This window comes from Micropterus salmoides, unplaced genomic scaffold (genome assembly GCF_014851395.1).
Source record: "Micropterus salmoides isolate LMB-PRFRI ecotype aquatic unplaced genomic scaffold, ASM1485139v1 Ms_hic_scaffold_15, whole genome shotgun sequence".
NCBI lineage: Eukaryota > Metazoa > Chordata > Actinopteri > Centrarchiformes > Centrarchidae > Micropterus > Micropterus salmoides.
Genome location: NW_024040596.1, coordinates 12515324 through 12535684, shown reverse-complemented (window position 1 = coordinate 12535684; position 20361 = coordinate 12515324). Strand labels below are relative to the sequence as shown.

The following is a 20361-nucleotide window of genomic DNA, read 5'->3' as shown; positions in this document are numbered from 1 at the left end:
TGATCTTTATAGCATATATTGTTATATATAATAAAAATAAAGGCAATTGTCCTGCATAACTTGTACTTTCACTTTGACACTGTAAGTACATTTTGCTGATAATACTGTACTTTGAGTATTGAATTAAGGACTTTTACTTGTAATGGAGTATTGTTACACTGAATCTTTAAACAGAAGACTTCTTACATCACTGCTGTCAGCCTGTAATTCTAGTTTAAGTCCAATGCATTTCTGTAAACTAAGCTTAAAATAATCAGCTGTCTTGGTTGGTCTATTTTCACTAGCTGTTTAATAAGGCATTACTTTACACGAGATAATGTAAAAACAATCAATGGCAATTGCCTGCCAGAAAAGAAAACCAGCAGCAGTGAGAACTAGAAGTTTAATGTGTCGGTTCACTGTTGGCAATCCATTAAACGCTCACTCCATGGACACTACCCTGACCGCAGTCTTTCATAAATCCAGACAAAAAAAACTATAGAAAAATTTTTTTCTGCTGGCTGAGACAGTCCATCCACAGATGTGTTCATTTAAATGCCCAGACTAGACTGTTAATTGCTCTCCCCTGTTTGTCTTTTCTGTCCAGCTTCCCCGAATTGTTCACTTTTTATTTTTATTTATGAAAAGTACTTGTACTTATTACTATTTGAGTATTTCATATGCCACTTTATACTACTCCACAACATTTAAGAGGGAATGTTTTGCATTTATCTGACACCTATAGGCCTAGTTACTAATTACTTTTTTCCAGGTATGATCAGCTTATAAAATATCATACATTGTAGATTAAACAACAGCATATAAAGTAATTTAAAAGCTACAACATTAAAACACTTCTTACTGTACATGCTAATGCATTAATAAAACAATAAAATGAAATAGCATATACAAACCTGAAATTGTCATTCTGCATTTTGAGTACCCGCTTTTGGTATATTTTACACTTTGTTATACTTTTTAACTATATTTTAAAAACTTTAGTAGTTTTACTACTGGGGAATTCTGAACACAAAGCTTTTACTTGCTTTAACATTGTTGTATTTTGATGTTTTTGTCCTGTAATGATTAATTGACTAAAAATCAACAAAAAATAGAACATTAATCTGCGTCACATTTAATTAGCAATTAATAATTTGTCATTTTTCATGCAAAACTGCCAAATATTATTTGGTTCCATCTGAATATTAGTCTTTTACGATAGTAAACTGAATATTTAGACTTTTAGTCAGACAAAACAAGCTTTTTGAATGCCAACTTGGGCTTTGGAAATTGTGATGAACATCAGCGACCATTTTCTGCCATTTAGGAACCAAATTATTAATTGATTAGTCAGTAAATTGTACTGTAAAGCAGTCTTGGTGCTTCTTCCACCACTGGGTTTTATCAGCATTTTAATTTCTCTAACCCTTAACCATCTTTTTTTTCTATAGACGAAAATGTGGTGAATTAAGTGTTTTTGGTGGCTGCCTCATTTGCATCTAGCCTGCATTACTCCTTTCATCATTTTTAAGGTTCTAAGATCATTTTTAAGGTTTAAGCCATTTCATCTGATTTGTGTTAAACAAAACGACACTTAGCTGAGCTGAATGATTTGTGTTTGCCTTGTGTTGCCTGATAATTGACCTATTTAATTATTGATAATTAATGGGTACAACTTAATTTCTCTGTTGATATATGATGAAAGGCAGTAAATATTTCCTCCTTTGGAAACATTAACGTCACCTTTAACTTATTGTCTCCTTCTATAATGATGGATGGCTTACCTAAAACAAGTAATTAACCATTTGCAGACTATTTGTCTCAGTCCACAGTTGTAGTAATGAGTTGGCTGCTTGCATCACCGTGCGGTGGTGACGTGTGGCGTCTGGGTGCTGTCCCAGGAATCATGGTGCTGAAGCTGCAGCACCAATTCAGCAGCCAATGATCACAGGAGAATCCGGGGCTACGGATGCTTTCACCCTGAGCAGGACAGTCCGACAGTCGTGTTGGATTTTAACGGAGGGGTTTGAACCCATCGGCTTGTTCCTCGGACATGGAAATTTGATATTTGGGGATGTAAGCTTCACACAGACTTGTCAGCGACCTGCAGTCTGGCTGGAGATCTATGGGGGGTAAAATCCTGAAACTGTGAGTCGTATAGAAATCGGGGGTAGCTCGCCAGGTAAGACAGATTTTGCTTCCTAACATGGCACGCCATCGATTGACTTGGTTTGCTTTGAAAGCCTTACAAGACGTCGACAGTAATCTGAGCCCTGCACATTTAAAATGTGTCTTTCCGTGTTGTTGGAATATTTTAATTTTTAAGATTGAGCCCTGACGTTTTGTTTTGTAGTCTATATCAGTCCGTTGTAGCCTACGAAGGCAGATTTGATTCTTGGCTTGTGCACTCGTCGTGAATCTGGAGGGAGAAGCCTGTCTAGATAGTTTATGTTGCACAGAGCATGCAGACTATTAAGCACATCAAATGACAGTGGACACTGAGTGAACGGCCATAGCCTAGTTACTTGAATGCATATTCCCATCAATCTAACATTTGACTTTCCCCTTTTAGCTGTTCCATTTATTGAACTTAATGGCTTCAGACACTTGTTTGCATCGATGGGATTTGTTTGCCTTCTGGATTTACATTCTCGTGGGAAGACAATAAAAGACTTTCAGTTAGAATAGCCTATATGAATATCAACGTAGAAAACTAAAAGGCGGCTTTATATCTCAACAAAGGCTGGAAAACCCACCCTCGATTCCCACTATCCCACCCCACGACGTATGAAGTCAAGTGTTTGCTCATGACGGGGACACATACAGTACCTGCTGTTTTCTTCCAGCATCTTTGCGTGGTGCTGTAAAATACATTTCTGGCCGGAGACAGCCTGATGCTGCGCAGCCAGGGCATGCTGAAGAGCCGCTGTTGCGTCCTGCTCGGTGACCTGAGGGTGCTCCTGCTCGGGCCACCAGCACCGCCGACACCGCTGCCTCCGCTGACCTCCATGAGCGGCCAAACTACGGAAAGCCATGAAGTAAGCGTCACCGTCCCCGACAACAACAACACGTTGACTCGGAGCCACCAGCACGCAGGAGACCGGGTTACCCCACCTGCAGCAGGAGCCACCGGGCCACCGGGCGGAGAGCGACCGGGCTGGGTTGATGCTGCAGAGCTGTCGGCGGCCCTGCGCGGCTGCAGCAGCTCCTCTGATGACTGCTCAAAGGGCAAACTCGAGGAGAGGTTTTCCCTCACCAGCTACACAGAAAGTGGCTTCAGGACGCCTGTGTGCAGGATCTGCTTTCAGGGGCCAGAACATGTAAGTCAAAAAAACGTCCCTGTAGCTTAAATGTAAAAAAAAAAATTAGATGTCATGAAGGAAGTGTCCATCCATTCCATTAATTATTTCCTTTAAGTTATAAAATGTGTGAAATCTGTTGATAACTATTAACTAACTAACTATCAGGCCTAGCTCTCCAAAGAGCGTTGGTTAACTATAGACCAGAAATGTTGCACAAGTCATCTCTTCTTGGTAAAGCCTATTTTAGATGCAGGCTTTCTGTTACATGAGGATGCAAGGGCCAAGCTTCTTTTCCAGTGAGAAAACCCTCTCTCTGCGTCTTATTAGGGCAACCACGCAGCTGGAGAGCGATCTGAGCGGGAATCTCACTGAATCCAGCACTCATCCCTTTGCGTGGCTTGAAAAGACAGCTTATAGCTAGCAGTGGGGGGATAATGAAAGACCTTGTCTTGTCCCCATGGTTGACAAGTGTGGAAGATACACAGAGACGCAGTATAAGTCATTATAGCCAAACACTGTGAATCCTCCTCGAAGCATTACATGCATGAAAAAAATCAAATAATACCTCTCACTCTGCTGCTCACACACACCACCTGGAAACTGCAAAAAATAAATAATAATAATAATGTGCACAGAACAGAAGGGAAGAGCCTTCAAGTTAATCACACTGTGTGCCTCCGTCTTTGGGGCCATATTGGTGATAATGTCACACTACATCAATCAGGAGAGGAAAAATCTGAAAGAAGATGGCTAAGGTGTGCCGCAATAAATAATATTAAATTATATCAGAGAAGCAGGCACTTAGCAATTTGCAGACACATTAGTTACACTGTTTGACAGAGCCTTTGAGACCACATTGACGAATATGTCACACCTCACCAATTAGTAATGGAGGTATAGGGACGTTATAAAAACATGTGAAGCAAGATAACTGAGGTGTAGAACATAACTTTTTATCCGGCAGTCTGTACTCATTGTTTCTTTTCCTTTACCCAAGCAGCAGATTTACTGTATCATTTCATGGTCATTGCACTGTGTATGGCCTATAATCTCTCCATGTTTCATCAACTAATTACTCCAACAGTAATTCTGTGCATCATTCCACCTCCGAGCACAGACTTTGTAATTATTACTGACATGGGGTCTAGTCATGAGATTGGAAGACAAGGCCTCATCCTTGTTTTTTCCAAACCTCCACAGATAGTCGGTGCACTCTGCAGTGCATACAAAGTACCGCCTTTTGAAATTTGCAGTATTTCCTATGGCCTCACCCAACTCATCTCATCGATGCTTCCTTGAGACATTGCAGCTAGTCAATAGCACTTGATTTCATGCCTTCTTATCGTTATGCAAGTTCTTATCTATCACTGGCCTTCGTTTTCCTGTCATCTCTGCTGTTGGTTTGGGCGAAGTCCAGATATGGATCTGCTGAGGTGTAAATGGGTACAAGGAGAATGAGGCTCCATTTGAAAAGAGAGATGAGTTGACTGTCTGCGTGTCACTGTGTGATACAGGCAGTAGGGACATTACTTATCCTCTGTTCTCCCTTAGCCTCCAGGATGTCACATAGACCAATGCAGCCAGTATCTGATCTGACAATCCACCTCCAAAACACTTCCATCCCCAAGGCTGAGATGCTCAAGACAGAGTAAAGAAGGGAGCAAGGGACATTGCTTTCCTCAACCATCCCACTGTAAAGGGCCTTGAGTGTCTGACAGAGGCAACCATTGAAAAATGATTGTACTCTGATTTAATATGACACCAAACGATGTTATAAGTCTGTGTAATCGAATTCATGTCAGTGGTTTTGGTACCATTTTTTGAGGTGCCTTTAGTGATTAACAACTACTAAGGGCACCTCAGTGTTAGGATAGTTTCACATATTTCGATCCAAGTCTGTCTTAATAATATTTCCATGTCCATTCAAGGGAATTGGTCACTGTAAGCATTCCTCTTCTGCATACTGGCCATGAAGCTATCCCCTTAAGAAGTATGTTAGCCAAATCAAGTGGATGTCTAAGTCTTTTTAGTTGTAGTGTTACTACCCCCTTCCCTGAACCCAGCAAGGAAACGTTGTACAAGGAAACAGAATTTGGGAATTTCACATTTAAAGATTGTAACTTTGGATAAGGCAACTTGATAGCACAGATCCAAGACAGGAGGAATGATTACCTGAAATGTTTTGTATTAAAATACACTGGAAAAACACCAATCCTTTAAGCCAGACTACTTCTGTTGAAGTCAAATTACATCCCCAGACAGACACATTGTACACTATGATGAACAGATCAGCCAATGTCAAATGAAATTACATAAATGCATACGTCTTTTACCTCAGTACCTCAGGTTATTCATGCATTTCTTCTATATACAGCTATCGGTTCTATTTAGCTAAAGGTCAGCAAGAAGCTTAACAGGAGGCTGTGACTTACTTACATGGAGCATTTGCATTATAAGCTTGTGCTTTCAGACTTAATGTTGACCTTGTCCCTCGAAGAATAAACAATTTGTCTGCTATATCTTCAGATCATATTCAGGAAATTGTCATGTAGTGCACAATCGTATAAAAGTGATATTTTAAAAGTAATATACAAAGAAAAGCCATGAAATATTTCCATGTGTGAGGGATCCTTTCCTGAAGTGTCATGCACTATTACATTAAAATGCCCTTTGGGGCTAATGCTTCTACTGGTCTGTCCTCACTTCAGCTGCATGTTGAGAATATGTGAGTCCCCGCTGCTTAGAAAAAATGTCAGCTTTCCCTCCTAAATCATAATGCAGATAATGCACTCGCACAGTGTGTTTGTCTGAGACAGAATGAGAAGCCTTGAGGGGTCAAGTTAGCATCATTCTTTCTATATGGCCCCACAGTGCAGAGGCACTATGCTCTCTCTATTCCATCAGACATACATAGGATGGCTCCTCTGCCATTTGTTGGGAATGGGATATAAACAAGTTAATAAGCACATGGATTTTTTTGGCCTTGCTGAAGTCTATAGACAGGATCAATCAGGAGTCAATTCAATCGAGGATCAATTCAATTTCAACTTCAATTATAAACCCCGGTTGCTCTTTTATGCGATTACTTTTAAAGGGCTGTTAACTGTCACTGTAGGCTAAATGGCTGCGTAAAATAAGCAATGAGTGGAACGTCCCCCAGCATATGTTTTATGAGCAGTCATTATAGGTAAATAAATCTGAAATTATATGACCTTCAATTTAATTGTTCAGTGATTGTACTTATTTTCCTCTCTAACTTGTGGAGTATGGTTCAAATGTGTATATGGAGTTGTTTTTCAGCAGTGTTGCAGGTTCTTATTAAAGTAGCGCTTGTGGCCTGAACGTCATTGGCTATTGTAAAAATTGCGTTCATTCAGTCTCAATGGGAGCTAGTTTATTATATAACATATACCACCATATTTCCCTTTGCCTAGAGTTAATGAAGTTCACTTGCATTGATTCCAGACCCTTAAGAAATGTGAATAGCCATCTCTAATTTAGTTTCATGTCATTATATAAATTGGGAGGGGATCCAATTTTATAAAGAGAAAATTATGTGCACAGTTTTTTTAGGGTAATGCAGAAGAGAGAGAGAAATAGAATAACACGACCAAAGCTATCAGCCTTAACGTCTTTTTAATACTTTGTTATATTGTGTTTTTTTCAATGGTCATTGCTGTTTGATCAACAAAAGGACATTTAGTTATCACATTCTGTATGTGTGGGCTGCAATGCCACATTTGTTATCAGTCTCTCTTGCTCTCTCTCCAGCCTCAGTTGTACTGGAGTGATCTAGGTTTCAGCTTTTGGCTGTAATCAGACCAGTCACAGTTAGCGGTCTGAGTCCCACTGGACACAGCAGAAGTGTTCTGGTGCTCCTGCCAATACACTCCCACCCTGGCCATCTGTAGATGGGCCTTTTCTCCTCTAACTCCCTGCCTTTCCCTCCCTTCTCCTCGACCAGGGTGCTGCTCCGTCTGTCAGAGATGTCAGCTCAATGATGGCGTGGAGAAATAATTTGGAAACTCACTGTGTTTTGCATTTATTCCTACAGTCTCTACACCATGTTCACGGTAGACAGGGACAGGGGATATTTAATATTGAATTAACAATACCTTGGCTTAGACAGTGAATGCCTCAGCTTCGAGAGGTGGAGAGCTTTGTTGCAGCTGAAGGGGGTTGGCCAATTTATTTTTTCATTCACTACAGAGTTTTTTTTTCTTCAGTTCCATTAAGATTAAAACACGTCTATACAAGAAGGTCCTGCTTTGAATTTTATAGATCCAAGTTTCTTTAACTGCAGGTCAGGACCTAAAAGGGGTGGGATGTGTACATCTTTTGGGTCATCATCTTTATCCAATATGACAATACTAGTAATACATTTTAATGAGCTTGGGGCCCAGGGTGAGAGATTATAAATGGGTCATTTATTCCTCTAGCTGAATATGGTTTAAGAATAATGGCTGGTTATTAATATATGGCGGGGCACATATTGCGGTTAAGTGGAATCCTTGTGATGCCAAATTTAGTGAATTTCATGTGTTCACTTTAGCTGATGGGGTTCAAACTCTTCTATAGGATGAAAATACCTGAATACCTGTCAGACCCCACTGGATCTGGATAAGCCAAAAAAATTGTTGGTAATGTCAAAAATATGGCGGCTAAATCCGAGCTCTTTAACCTGACAGCAGTGATATGCTCCTTGCAAAATATTCACACAGTTCAAGAGTTCACAAGTCTGTTGACCACTGAGCACCTCTTCAGGAATAAAACGCTTAACAATAAATATCGTTATTCTGCTTTTCAGTGAAATTAGGCATACGTAGCTGTCATCAGGTCGATTGACGTAGGGAACTTGAAATGCCTTCAGTCATACTACCATCCTAACAGACTGACAGTGAGTTCAGAAATGTAATTTCAAGATGACAAGTATGACAAGTAACCAGATCTTCCACAATAACTGTACCAAATATTGGATTTTATTTAAAATTACCCCATGAATAATAGATAACAAAATTTTAGGTTTTACATTTCACCTTTTCTGACATCTGCCATGCATGTGCCTTATTTGCTACTGTTGGCAGGCAGACCAACCCCACTGTGTCAGTAGCCCCTGAACCTCTCTCCTATCCAATCTCGAAATGAATTTTCTTCTTTCTTCAATGACAAAATTCAGAAAATTAGACAAGCTCTCAGTACCTCCAGATCAGGCATCAGCTCTGTATTGCATCCATTTAAAACCAATTAAATTAGCATTATGACATAATTTGATACCATCAACTATAAAACCTTGGAAGAAATTGTCACAAAACTGAAATCCTCCTCCTGTTGCCTTGATATTCTCCCTACAGGCTTTTTCAAAAGTGTTTTCAAAAACTGCTTTTTTCAAAAACTGCAAAGCATCAAATCTTCTGCAAATATTCAACACTTCTCTACTCTCAGGCCACAGGCCCTGAAAGCTGCAGTTATTAAGCCACTATTAGAAAATCTAGACGCTTTACTAATGAACCACTAGGCCCACATCAAACCTCCCATTGAAAATTATTGAAAATACTTTTTTTCAACAAGTGAACACCTTTCTGGCCTTAAACAATTGTTTTGGTGTTTTCCAGTCCAAAATTCAGCCACACAACAGCACACACAGACTTCTTAAAGTCTTAGATGACATCCTCTTAAACACAGGCTGTGGAAAAGTTGCATGTAACAGGTTTGCAAAGTGAAAAAGCCCAAACTCCAGCCTAAAGGGAGTTCCCATATCCCACAGAAAGCACTGCTCTGAACTGCTTGAAAACAGCTCGTTTGTAGTCCAGCCCTTCACTTCCTTTACTTGTGACGTCACAATGAAAACGCGTCATAAAGCTTGTCAAGTGGCTAGCGGGGTCAAGGACTAGCTATTAGTAGATTTCAGTCCTGGTTTCAACACAGTTGACTACAACATATAACTACAAAGATTGGAAAACTGGGTGGGACTTTCTGGCACAGTGTTAAACGTGTTGGAATTTGAAGGACACGGACTACTTTGCACATCTAAGCGTACAAATATGATGTGGAGTTCCCCAAGGCTCCATTCTTGGGCTTCTTCTGTCTGTTCTGACATGCTCCTGCCAGCCCAGATTATGGAAAATGACAAAATATCTCACCATAATTATGAAGACAACACAGATTTATATAACAATATCAATATTTGACTATGGTCCTATACAAGCTCGGAGTAGCTGCAATGAACAAATTAATCAATTAAACAAAGATAATTGTTTTTGGAGCAAAAGAAATACAATTAAAAGTCAGTGCTCAGCTTCAATCACTAACGTTAAAGACCACAAACCAGGCTAGAAAAGTTGGTGTAGTCATGGACTTAAATTTCAATAATCACATTAAGACAATTACAAAATCAGCCAACTGTCACCTTAAGAACACACCTTATGTAAGGAATTATGTTTGTGTGTGAGATTTAGATAAACAAATGTAGTAATGCTGTCTTCACATGTCTCTAAAAGGTTTATCAGAACGCTGCAGCTACAGTCCTCACTAAGACCAGGAGAGACCACATCACTCCAGCTCTTAAATCTTCCAGCCTTCCTGTTTATCAAACAGTATTTTAAAATAGTAATGTTGGTTTATAAAGTTTCTTATGGTTTGGGCAAAAATACATTTCTGTTCTGCACGTCTGTTGTGAACATCAGCATATTTTTCATCTTCTTTTTTTTTTTTTACTCTTTTGAATCCTATCCTGTCTTTTTATATTGCCTTGTGTTTATTTTCTTAATGCCTTTCTGTCTTATGTAAAGAATGTTGAATTGCCTTGCTGTTGAAAGGTGCTGAACAAATAAACTTTAACTCACCTTTAATTAAGATCAGGTACAAGCAGAGAAGGAAGGCAGGAAGATCAAAAGAGGAGGAAGGAAGAGTAAAGGAGAAAATAAGGGTTTCTGATATATTTGCTTTTGGTCAGAAGCAACCACATTTGCAACTATAAAACAACATTTATGTATATATGACAGCTACATTCACTTAAAGAGCTGCATTAACAGCGTACCTTTAGCACAGTATTTTTCAGCTTTGGTTTTTCTCTTTGGCAGAAACTCCAGTGACTAATCCTCCACCTTTCAACAGTACTAGTAATCAAGCATTTTGTCTGTCAACTAGGTGTGAGGCAAAGCTTTCATTTCACACCTGAACTGGTGTTCTGTTATAAGCTGTGCATTTGTGTGTAATCTAGGTGTGTGTGTGTGTGTTTCATGTTTTTATATCCCAGTGGGGACTTGAACCTGAATGCACGTCATGTGGACAAAAATTGGTAGAGACCCATTAAGACTTGGTTTTAGTTTTCAGGTTACAATTGGGTTAATGTTAGGGTTAGGGTAAGGGGCAAGGGTTAAGGTTAGGCCTGTAGTTGTGATGGTTAAGGTTAGAATAAGGGGTTGGGAATGCATTATGTCAATGAGATCCCCACAGGGATAGAGGAATGAAGATGTGTGGTGTGCTTGTATGTGATTATGTATGCAAAGCTCTCCCAAAATCAATAAACCAACAGAACTGCAAAGAAAAATAAATATATCTATATTGTAACCTGCATTATATTGCATGTAAAAGGGTTATCTGCAGGGGGTAAATAAGATGAGACAACAAAGCAGCACATCAGTGATTGCTACAGGGAGATATTTCTTCACAAATCACTTTTTGGGCTGCTCATAAGCTGAGTCCATGATCATGAAGGCAGAAAATTGTAGTCTGTTGTATTTCATTGCATTCTGTGTGCTTCTACTGAAAAATGTATCTCAGTACGCATGAGTGCAGGACTTTATTTACATCACAGCAGCAGCACAGAAAAACATATATTTATCCATTTGAATGAACAACCCTTTTTTGGCTGTTGGTATTGACTGAGTCTGCCTCTTTCCCGCAGGGGGAGCTCCTGAGCCCATGTCGGTGCTGTGGGTCAGTACGCTGCACCCACCAGCCCTGCCTCATCAAATGGATCAGCGAGAGAGGGTCCTGGGCCTGTGAGCTCTGCTACTACAAATATCAGGTCATTGCCATCAGCACAAAGAACCCACTACAGGTGAGCTGTAGGTGTAAAAGGGGCAGTACGGTAGAAATTTAAAAGGAAAAGAGCTGCTTGAAAAGCCAAGATTTGATCACCGTGGATGAAAATATGTAGTTATGTAGGTTCTTAGAACTGGAAGGCTCTGGCATGTTAACAGTCTGGTGAAAAAGTCAAAACACAGAGAACTAAAATATCTGTTTTGCCATGTCATTAGGAGAATTGTTGATGTTTATGAGCATAGGGGGTAGGTTGTCCCAAGCACGTCCCCTTTGGGACCCATTTGGATGTATTTTTGGTTTTCATATCAGTATTTATCTGGGATAAAACAACTAAAAGATATTTTTCAGGAATCACACTCAAGTTATGCTCTAATCATAAATAGAGGAATTCAACTAAAAAGTTTTTGAATTAAACAATGTTTTTCCCCCTCTGATCTCTAGAACAGAAAGATTGCGGAAGTAACTTTTCTCTCAGTTTTCGACCTTGGTGAAATGGTAGGGTCGTTTTTCAAGGCAGTGCTTATGTGTAAAAGACTGCTTTTTGTTTTGCTTTATACCTAGACTCAAATGCCTAGCTTGAAAATGATAGATACAAATAATTTAAATGTTTTGTACACACATATACCTGCCCCGTCTGTCCTCCCTCCTCATGGCAGCATTCCTTGAAGTTTGATAGTTTAGGAATTTGAATTTCAGCCTGATTAATGTATAATGTGAATGTTTAAATTAATGTTTTTTAAATAGTGATTGTACCCATTGATTGTATCTTTCTCTTGTTGGTACTTCTCTTTATGTATGTGTTCTTGTCCCACAAAGTGTTTTCAAAGTATTCAGTAATTTTAAAAGAGAAATGAGAATGAACTAGAAAGAGCTAAGCTGTGCTGTGGTCTGTCTTCCTGCAGTGGCAGGCCATCTCCCTGACGGTGATAGAGAAAGTGCAGATAGCAGCAGCCATCTTGGGCTCCCTGTTCCTGATGGCCAGTATCTCCTGGCTGGTGTGGTCATCTTTCAGCCCGTCAGCCCGCTGGCAGCGACAAGATCTGCTTTTCCAGATCTGCTACGGCATGTACGGCTTTATGGATGTTGTCTGCATCGGTGAGGTGCTAGATTTCACTATTACGTTTATTACTTCTATAATTTAATTAGATTCTTAAAATTCCTCTTGGAAAGAGTGTGTGCATTTTAAGACTGAGAATAATATTGGGTGTATCCAGTCTGGTCGCATTATTCCAGGTACATTGTGCATTCAACAGGCAAAGCAAACATAATGTCAAAGGTTTTCTGCAGAGTCGATAATTAGTCCTGCCAGCTGTGTACAAATCATTGTGAATGCCTTGAACAGTTTAAACTATTGACAATCAATATAACAAATCTATACCACATTGTCACCTACTTCAAATCAATATTGTGTGTTCGGATTGTAGACACATTAAATTGGCCAATAATTTGTATTGCACGCATGATTGTTTGGCCACTTTTGTTAATTTTTTTGTAATTTTTGCTATATTACAGTTTCTATATTAAAAATAATAAAATACTCAAAGCTTACGCGATTAATTAAACATGATTGCTGGATACTCAAAACTTTTTGGAGCAGCTGAAGTTGTTTTCACAGCATATATTAAAGAGGTGGTATTATGCTAATTTTCGGGTTCAAAATCTTAATTAGGGGTTGTACCAGAACATGTTTACATGGTTTCATTATCAAAAAACACCATATTTTTCTCATACTGCACATTGCTGCAGCTCCTCTTTTCACCCTACATGCTGTACGCTCCGCTCTTGAGCTACAGAGTGATGCATCTTACTTGTACAAAATCTTTGTTGGGAGTTGCACATGCACTTCCCAGGTAAGGACTACTAGCCAATCAGAAGCAGAGAAGGGCGGGTCGTAAGAAACAAGGTAGTGTGATCCAAATCAAAGCCGCTTCAGACTGAGACCGTAACCTAGCAGATGGTATAAGTTACTCACAAGTCCACAACATCATTGTTCCACATCTTACCTTCAGGACTAAACGTTGAACTGTTGCCGGTGTTCTGACGATATATGCTGCCTTGCCGAAAAATGCTACCATAGCGCAAATCGATAGACTCGACTCTACTCGGCCCTGCTCCGTTTTCCATTGCAGATAGTACCCAGAGATAAAACATAGCTTGTCGTCATAGCGACGCCACACACAACTGCCGCGACGTAATGTTCAATGCAACACACACACCAGCGATCCACACAGCTCTTAAAATATATACAGTGTACAGTTAAGACGTTTCAACATTACTCAGAATGTAAAGGCAGATAAGCGGTATGAAAACCTTACAGCTGTGTTTTCCTCTGCCGTTGTTGCTGCAGCGGTCTGTGTGATGGCGGGAGCAGAGGGCTCTGTGAGTGGGCGGCTGGCCGGACTCACGTGCTCCTCCCGCAGGTTGGTACAGGCTTCCCCCGCAGCCACTTGCGGAGCTCCTCAACTCCGAAAATATTCAAGCACATTTTTGTTCTGACATCACTTCTCGTAAAACTGTCAATATTCGAAATTTACACAGCTGATTTCTCACTTCAAAACTTCTCAGAAGTGGATTTAGTGATGAAATTACATACAAAAACTGTAAAATATAAAACTTTCTGTTGCTGGCCTCTGTCTGGCGATTCTCTCTGACCAATCAGCATTCTGCTGTGTTTTCACGTTACATTTTAGTATCACTCAGCTCGCTTGGAACCTAGACGGAGGTGATACGAAAAAAAGTACCTGGAAGCAGGTACAGGTACAACATTTCTACAATGGAAACCCAAACAAAGGCGAGTCGAGCCAAAGGGCCTCCGCTCAGACTAGCTTGGTTTGAGGGCGTGCCTGACCCCTGCTAGCCGCTTGGCAAGCTTTATGACGTGTTTTCATTGTGACGTCACAAGTAAAGGAAGTGAAGGGCTGGACTACAAAGGAGCTGTTTTCAAGCGGTTCAGAGCAGAGCTTTCTGTAGGAGATGGGAACTCCCTTTGGGCTGGACTTTGGGCTTTTTCACTTTGCAAACCTGTTACATGCACAAAAAAGATATATAACTCAATAAAGGAGAGGGGAAAAGCCAAAAAGCATAATACCACCTCTTTAAAGTGCATTTCACTCTGAAATAGAGCACCAAATTCAGGCAAACCTTCCAGACCATCTTGCGCTGATGTAACACAAGAGAAGAAAAAGAAAAGGTGCACTTTTAACCATCTTCTGGATTTGTGTGGGCGTCCAAATTGAAACTTGTAGCATCCGCTTTAAGCCCGCTGTCCTCCTCTGGAGCCCGGGGGCCCCTGAGTGCTGTGGATGACTGTGTGATGGCATCTCACATTAGGAAAAAGTCTAACTGCCACTGCAGCAGACAGCGAGATGAGAGGAAGAGGAGATTGATTGTCTCCGGTTTGGTGGTGAGGATTGACTGTGGAGTCATTAACTCTGCACTTCACAGAGATTAACTTGTCACCTGGCAGACATTAAAGAGCAAAGAACTGACTTTCGCTTATCCACAAAGTTAGAGTGGGAAAGAAACAGAGCTGGAGAGGAGAGAAAGGATTTTATCAATAAACTCTACTGTAAATATAGAAGTATTAAATGTCCATATTTGGCAGTACAGCCTCTATATGCACTTCTATATACTGGCTATAGTGGTGATAATGGTACAGAAGGTTATTAGCTCAGGTTAAGCTGACTAGAAAACATCCTATTCAAACAGTATTTCCCTCTGCGTGACTTAAATATGAAAAATGCAGTAAAATCTTGGGCGTAAGCATCTCTTGTTACAGATTGATTTCAATTTTCCAGATACTGAGTTCAATGACCATGAATCAATAAGCAATTTTAAACTGGGATAAGACATCCCCAGAGTACAGATGCATCATTTTTGCTAACATAAATCCAAAAGTGGTGAGTATTGTGGCTGTGTGTCATAAGTTGTGCCATGTCTACAATTTTTCCAAGAAATAAAGATCTAATCTCGGGGTTATGGTGCAATTCTTTAAAGATGAGTTGTTTTGTTTTGCTATTCCCTCAGCTAATACTTCCTGCAGGTTTTAACATGGTGAATCCACTGCTGTAGAGATATATATCAGTGTGTGGTGCCATTAAGACTGCTGTCAGACAGTGACATTGTCTAACTGATGCTCTCATCTCCACAGCACTAATTGTCCACGAAGGACCTTCTGTGTTTCGTATCTTCCACCGCTGGCAGGCCGTGAACCAGCAGTGGAAAGTCCTGAACTATGATAAGTCTATGGACAGCGATGATCTGAAGAACACCACTGTGGACAGGACTCTGTCTCAGCCCAGCCCGGGCTTTCAGACTGGGGTAGGAGTGTCCACTTCCACCTCCTCGCTGATGGTGGTGGCCTCCACAGCAGCTGGCTCCACCTCTACCACCATGGTGGCGGCCTCAGGAGGACTGGGAGCACACGTGGACCCCAACAGTGGCAGCGCAGTGCCAGACCAACACTGTCCCTACAACATCCTCCACCTCCTCAGCCACCTGAGGCAGCCGGAGGCCCGCAGCCAACCCAGCAATAGCACAAGAGAGCTGGTCATGAGAGTCACTACAGTCTGAGGAGTCAGTTGAGGCCTTATCTCACATGGAGGTGAAAGATTCAGCTGACAGTTGAAAAAAAAGTCTTCTCTTAACTGCACTGGATTAATACCATGTTCTTGTTTGTTTCAAAATGCGTCTCTGATGTCCTAACATGGATTGAATAAAAGTCAAAGTTGTTTGATTTGCAGAGTTGGTTGGAAAATAGTTATTTTGGGTATGTGGAAAACATAAATTGCTAACATTTTTACCTGGACGTCTGTCTGTATTATATAGCAATGATCCAGATATAATGGTAGAAAGAACTTCAATCCTCTAAATGTAGTTTTACCATAGAAAATTGTTTTCTGGATCTGCATTAAAGGAGTGATAAATAGTGACAATTATGGGATACATTTAGCATTTTCTTCATTTAAATAAGTGGAGTAGTTCATCAGGAAATCGTGCATGTTAAAATGATGAATTGCAGCTTTTCTGTGTTGCACAGATGCATTGCAGATATTGTGGTCTATAACTGCAAATGCAGTGATCAAAAGTTTCTTCCTTTTCACCCAAATATCACACTGAAATCACAGGTTACTTATGAAGACAAATCTATTTCTGTGTGAAAATAAGCACAGGTAGAAAACCTTTGACTCCATAATCAATTTGAAATCGCATGTGAAGTGACGGTTCGACATCTGCTGCTGTGTCAAAAAACAGAAGCAGATATAGTAGGGATTTCAGCTGTTTAATGTACAGTGGGAACATTTATGAAGTTGTTCACTTTTGTCATCAGATTGTGTGAGGCCCCATCACACATACTGCTGCAGTTTAGATGATACTCTTATCTCATGCAAGAATATCAAATGTCTATCTCCTACCTAGTTAACATTCATGAAAGTGAGGAATTGTCAGAGATGCTAGTGTTGAATCACACAAAGACTTTCTATTAAAGGTGTCTGATCAGATAGGAAATTACAGGAAGTGTGAGGTGGATCTATGACCTGATGTAAATGACGAATGAAGGAAAGAACTAGAGCAGTATATGGGCAGCCAGAAATTATATATCAAGCTGATTTCAGTTTTTTTTTTTACTAAATCAATGCAGGTTTGATGCACTGTTTTGAAAAAGAAGGTTTTCCTTTGTACTTTGTCTTTGATGATCACTTTGTTGTTGCAGCATTTTCTTTTCCATCACCATTGTGTGATTTTGTTGATTGCATGATGCGTTTTGAGAATGCATTTGCTCTTTTTTGGAACACAGTTTTGTGCCACATATTCTCAAAAAATGTTCACAGTATTTCTAACAATATATCTGAACAATTGCGAAAAACGAGGCTAAGTACACTCATCAGCCAGTTTGCTTAATTGCTTCTGCCACCATCTCCACGCATGAAAACACGTTTCTGCTCCGAAGCCGTGGTGTCACTTGCAGTCCATTAGGGACATATTCATGTTTGGCTCACAAAGCCAGTGATTTCACTTGGCTGTCAGATTCAGATATGCTCTTTGATATTTATTCACAGCTCTTGATTCATGTCCATGAAAGACCAATTTTATCCCAGGGGACACTAGATCTCTCAAGCATGTTGTGGGAGGAAAGAAACACTGTTAAAAAACATGCTCATAGCGGGGGAATTTATTCATGTTACCTATTTTTTTTACCACAATATCAACAGACTGACACTGCAATGCTGTGCAGGGAAGATGCTGTGTATTATTCTACAGTTTCTCATTTGAATGCCGTCTCCTAAAAAAAAACATTTTGATGCTAATATTATCCATTACAAGCGAAAAGCCAAAGCTGATCATAGTGTGAAACATTTCTCCGGAGCTCTGTCTCAGATGCCTTTGAGCCTTTTCCAACATGCATTACATTAAAACACATCATTAGCTTAAAATATATCTGATATGAATGGTCTGCATTCATTTGAGCGATGCTGAAGCTTAATTTCATGCCATTTATGTTCCTGTAGGTTTTTGCAATGCAGCAGTACACCGTAACCTTGTCTTATCGATATAACACTGTTTACTTGTTTAACAAAGTATTGCATTGCTGTGTTGAAGGATAATTAAGTAGTCCACACTGTCAGAAAGCATAATCATGAGGTGCATTACTTCCTGTCTGTATAACCTTTAGTATTCTTTCTAATTAATCCCCACATTACCTGGTGGATGTCCTTTATTGCAAGCCTGCTATTCCTCATCATAATCAAATGCCAGGAGTACAGTATCTGCAGAGAATCAGGTAGTGCTGTGATTTTCTGCTGAATTATTTAAGCCATGAAATGCTGATATCAATGGGTGGGAGCTGCTGTATAGATTCAACTTGCAGGGAACAGGGAAGGTTGCAGAGAGTTCACCGTGAATCTGCTTGCCTCAGTTCTCTTCACACCTTGTCTCTCTTCACAGGCACTCACACACCTAGCTTTGATGAAACTTACAAAACAACCAAATGCATAGGAATTTCTTACCTGACTGGTCTCTTTCAGAAATAATATGGAGCACGTCTATTTACGTGCGCTCTGCTGCAACACATTGACATCATATCTATTTCATGCTTGGGAAAATATGTGCAGCATGTTCAAATTCATCGATTTTGTTGGAGCAGGGAGTGTGAAGTCTCACTAACTTTTAATTGTAAATTCAATTTAAAGTTATCCCCGTTCTTAAGACCATCTTTTTCAAGAATACACAGACTCCTGCAAGGTGGGCTTTAGTGCCATTTCCATTCATAGTTTTCTGGTTTCATTTAATCACAGGATAACCTCAACCTTCTATTTCTAGCATAAAATATGGAACCAAGGCAGTACAACTGTGCGGTGGCGGTTTTGTACATTTTAGGATGACAAGAATGGAAGTCTTTCATGAAAGTCATCAATCAGATTTTCCATCAAACATGAAAGTTTTTAATGTTCTATTCATGTTTCTTTAAATATGTCTACTAAAGCAAATAATTGAGGCACTTTGCAAAGCCTGCATGTGTTAAATCCATACGAACCAGTGATTTCAGAAGGGTTTTCTTTTTCCTGATTTGTGTAAAATGTAATAAAACCGTTGTACGCGTTGCTTTCATCTGCAGAAAATTGACCCAAAAAGGATTTTGCAGACTATATAGAACACTGAACCTTTGAAACTGGGTAAATTGCATACAGCTAATGTGTTATTCAAGCGAGTCATCTGAAGTCTGAATCACACTGGCAGAAAGGACTGCATTCACCCTCTGCAACTTCTCCTACCTCTGAAAATGAAAAGGAGCATTTTGTAGAGCTGAGATGAAGGGTATTACAGAGAAGATAGAAGCATAGATGGTTGGTGACAATGCTGGGTGAAATTGCAGGAGAGGCGGCCTTTACACTTATGGTCAGATTCTTCTTCTTTTTGAATGCTGACATATTTCTGTCCTTTTTCTACATACACTTACACTTTAGGCTCAGGGGCTACTGAAGCCTGATGCCGGATTCTTTAATCATCACAGAAAAATAAACATACGAGCAATTAGAGGTTACAGTCCAGCTGATCTGCATGTTTGGACTGTGGGAGGAAACCCGGAGCACCCAGAGGAAACACACGAACATGCACACACAGGAAGAAATTCCAAACAGGAAGTCTGAAGCTGAGATTTACACCCAGGGCCTTCTTTCTGTGACATGACAAGACTAACCACTGAGCCACCATCTCGTAGCACTGTTAAATCTGAAATACTTCTAATCAGTACTTTATCTCTCCATCATGTAGAAATAGACATTCAAAAGCACTGAACCAATTGAAAAGATTAAAGGTATTCTGTACTTCACTTGTCAAAACTGATAAGCAGTAATAAAAATGATTCTCAGTGACATGTTTTTGCAGCTTGTGTTCTCCCCCTGGTGGCTCATTGATGTACTGCTGTTGATGACTTAAAAAAGGACAAGGACAACCAGCTTGATAGTCACACTAAACTTGCGAAATTTGAGATGCGGGCAGCGATTTAGATATCTGAACCCAGGCAACTCTCAGTATGCGCTGAATAATTGTTCCCCTTTTCAATTTACACTCAATACCTTGTAATGACAAAGCAAAAACAGGATTTCATTATTTTAAAATTCAATTGAACCAGGTGAACTCCAATCAAGGTGTGGAAACAGTTCAAAGATGATTAAGAGAAATGGGAGGCACCTGAGCTGAATTTCAAGTGTTATTCCAAAGGGTCTAAATACTTATGTCAATGTGATATTTCAGTTTTTCCTTTTTTTAATAAATTTGCAAAAATGTTCTTGTAGTAATACTATTTATCTGCACACATACATACAGTAGGCCTACCTAAAGAGTTAACGGTCTAATCACTGTACTAATGTGTAAGAAGTAGGCTAGATACTTGTGTGCACTAGTTTATCGAGGTCACTATATAATCAACACAATAGTCATTGCTCCTAGTTTCTCTTCTCTTTGTGCACAGCTGCTCTACCTGTAAATGTTAATCTGGATGCAGCAGGCGTTTAAAAAGAGTGATGCCCAGGAG

The 20361-nt window shown here is 39.9% G+C and overlaps 1 protein-coding gene across 2 annotated transcripts; it reads left to right on the top strand.

Annotated features, from left to right (window-relative positions):
* The first annotated feature begins 1793 nt into the window (after positions 1-1793).
* Positions 1794-16070, top strand: marchf4 (membrane associated ring-CH-type finger 4). 2 transcript variants are annotated; one of them, XM_038720356.1, is made up of 5 exons: positions 1794-2161; positions 2552-3299; positions 11188-11343; positions 12230-12422; positions 15478-16070. In XM_038720356.1, the coding sequence occupies exons 2-5, from the start codon at positions 2874-2876 to the stop codon at positions 15897-15899; spliced, it is 1197 nt and encodes a 398-aa protein (XP_038576284.1). In that variant the 5' UTR covers positions 1794-2161; positions 2552-2873; the 3' UTR covers positions 15900-16070. The 2 variants fall into 2 exon arrangements, with proteins under 2 accessions (XP_038576284.1, XP_038576283.1); XM_038720355.1 differs by having other exon boundaries at positions 1794-3299.
* The last annotated feature ends 4291 nt before the right edge of the window (positions 16071-20361 follow it).

Coding starts and splice junctions, on each gene's coding strand:
- marchf4 (XM_038720356.1), top strand. CDS start 2,874: ATGCTGCGCAGCCAGGGCATGCTGAAGAGCCGCTGTTGCGTCCTGCTC. Junction 3,300..11,187: donor GCTTTCAGGGGCCAGAACAT/GTAAGTCAAAAA, acceptor TCTTTCCCGCAG/GGGGAGCTCCTGAGCCCATG. Junction 11,344..12,229: donor GCACAAAGAACCCACTACAG/GTGAGCTGTAGG, acceptor GTCTTCCTGCAG/TGGCAGGCCATCTCCCTGAC.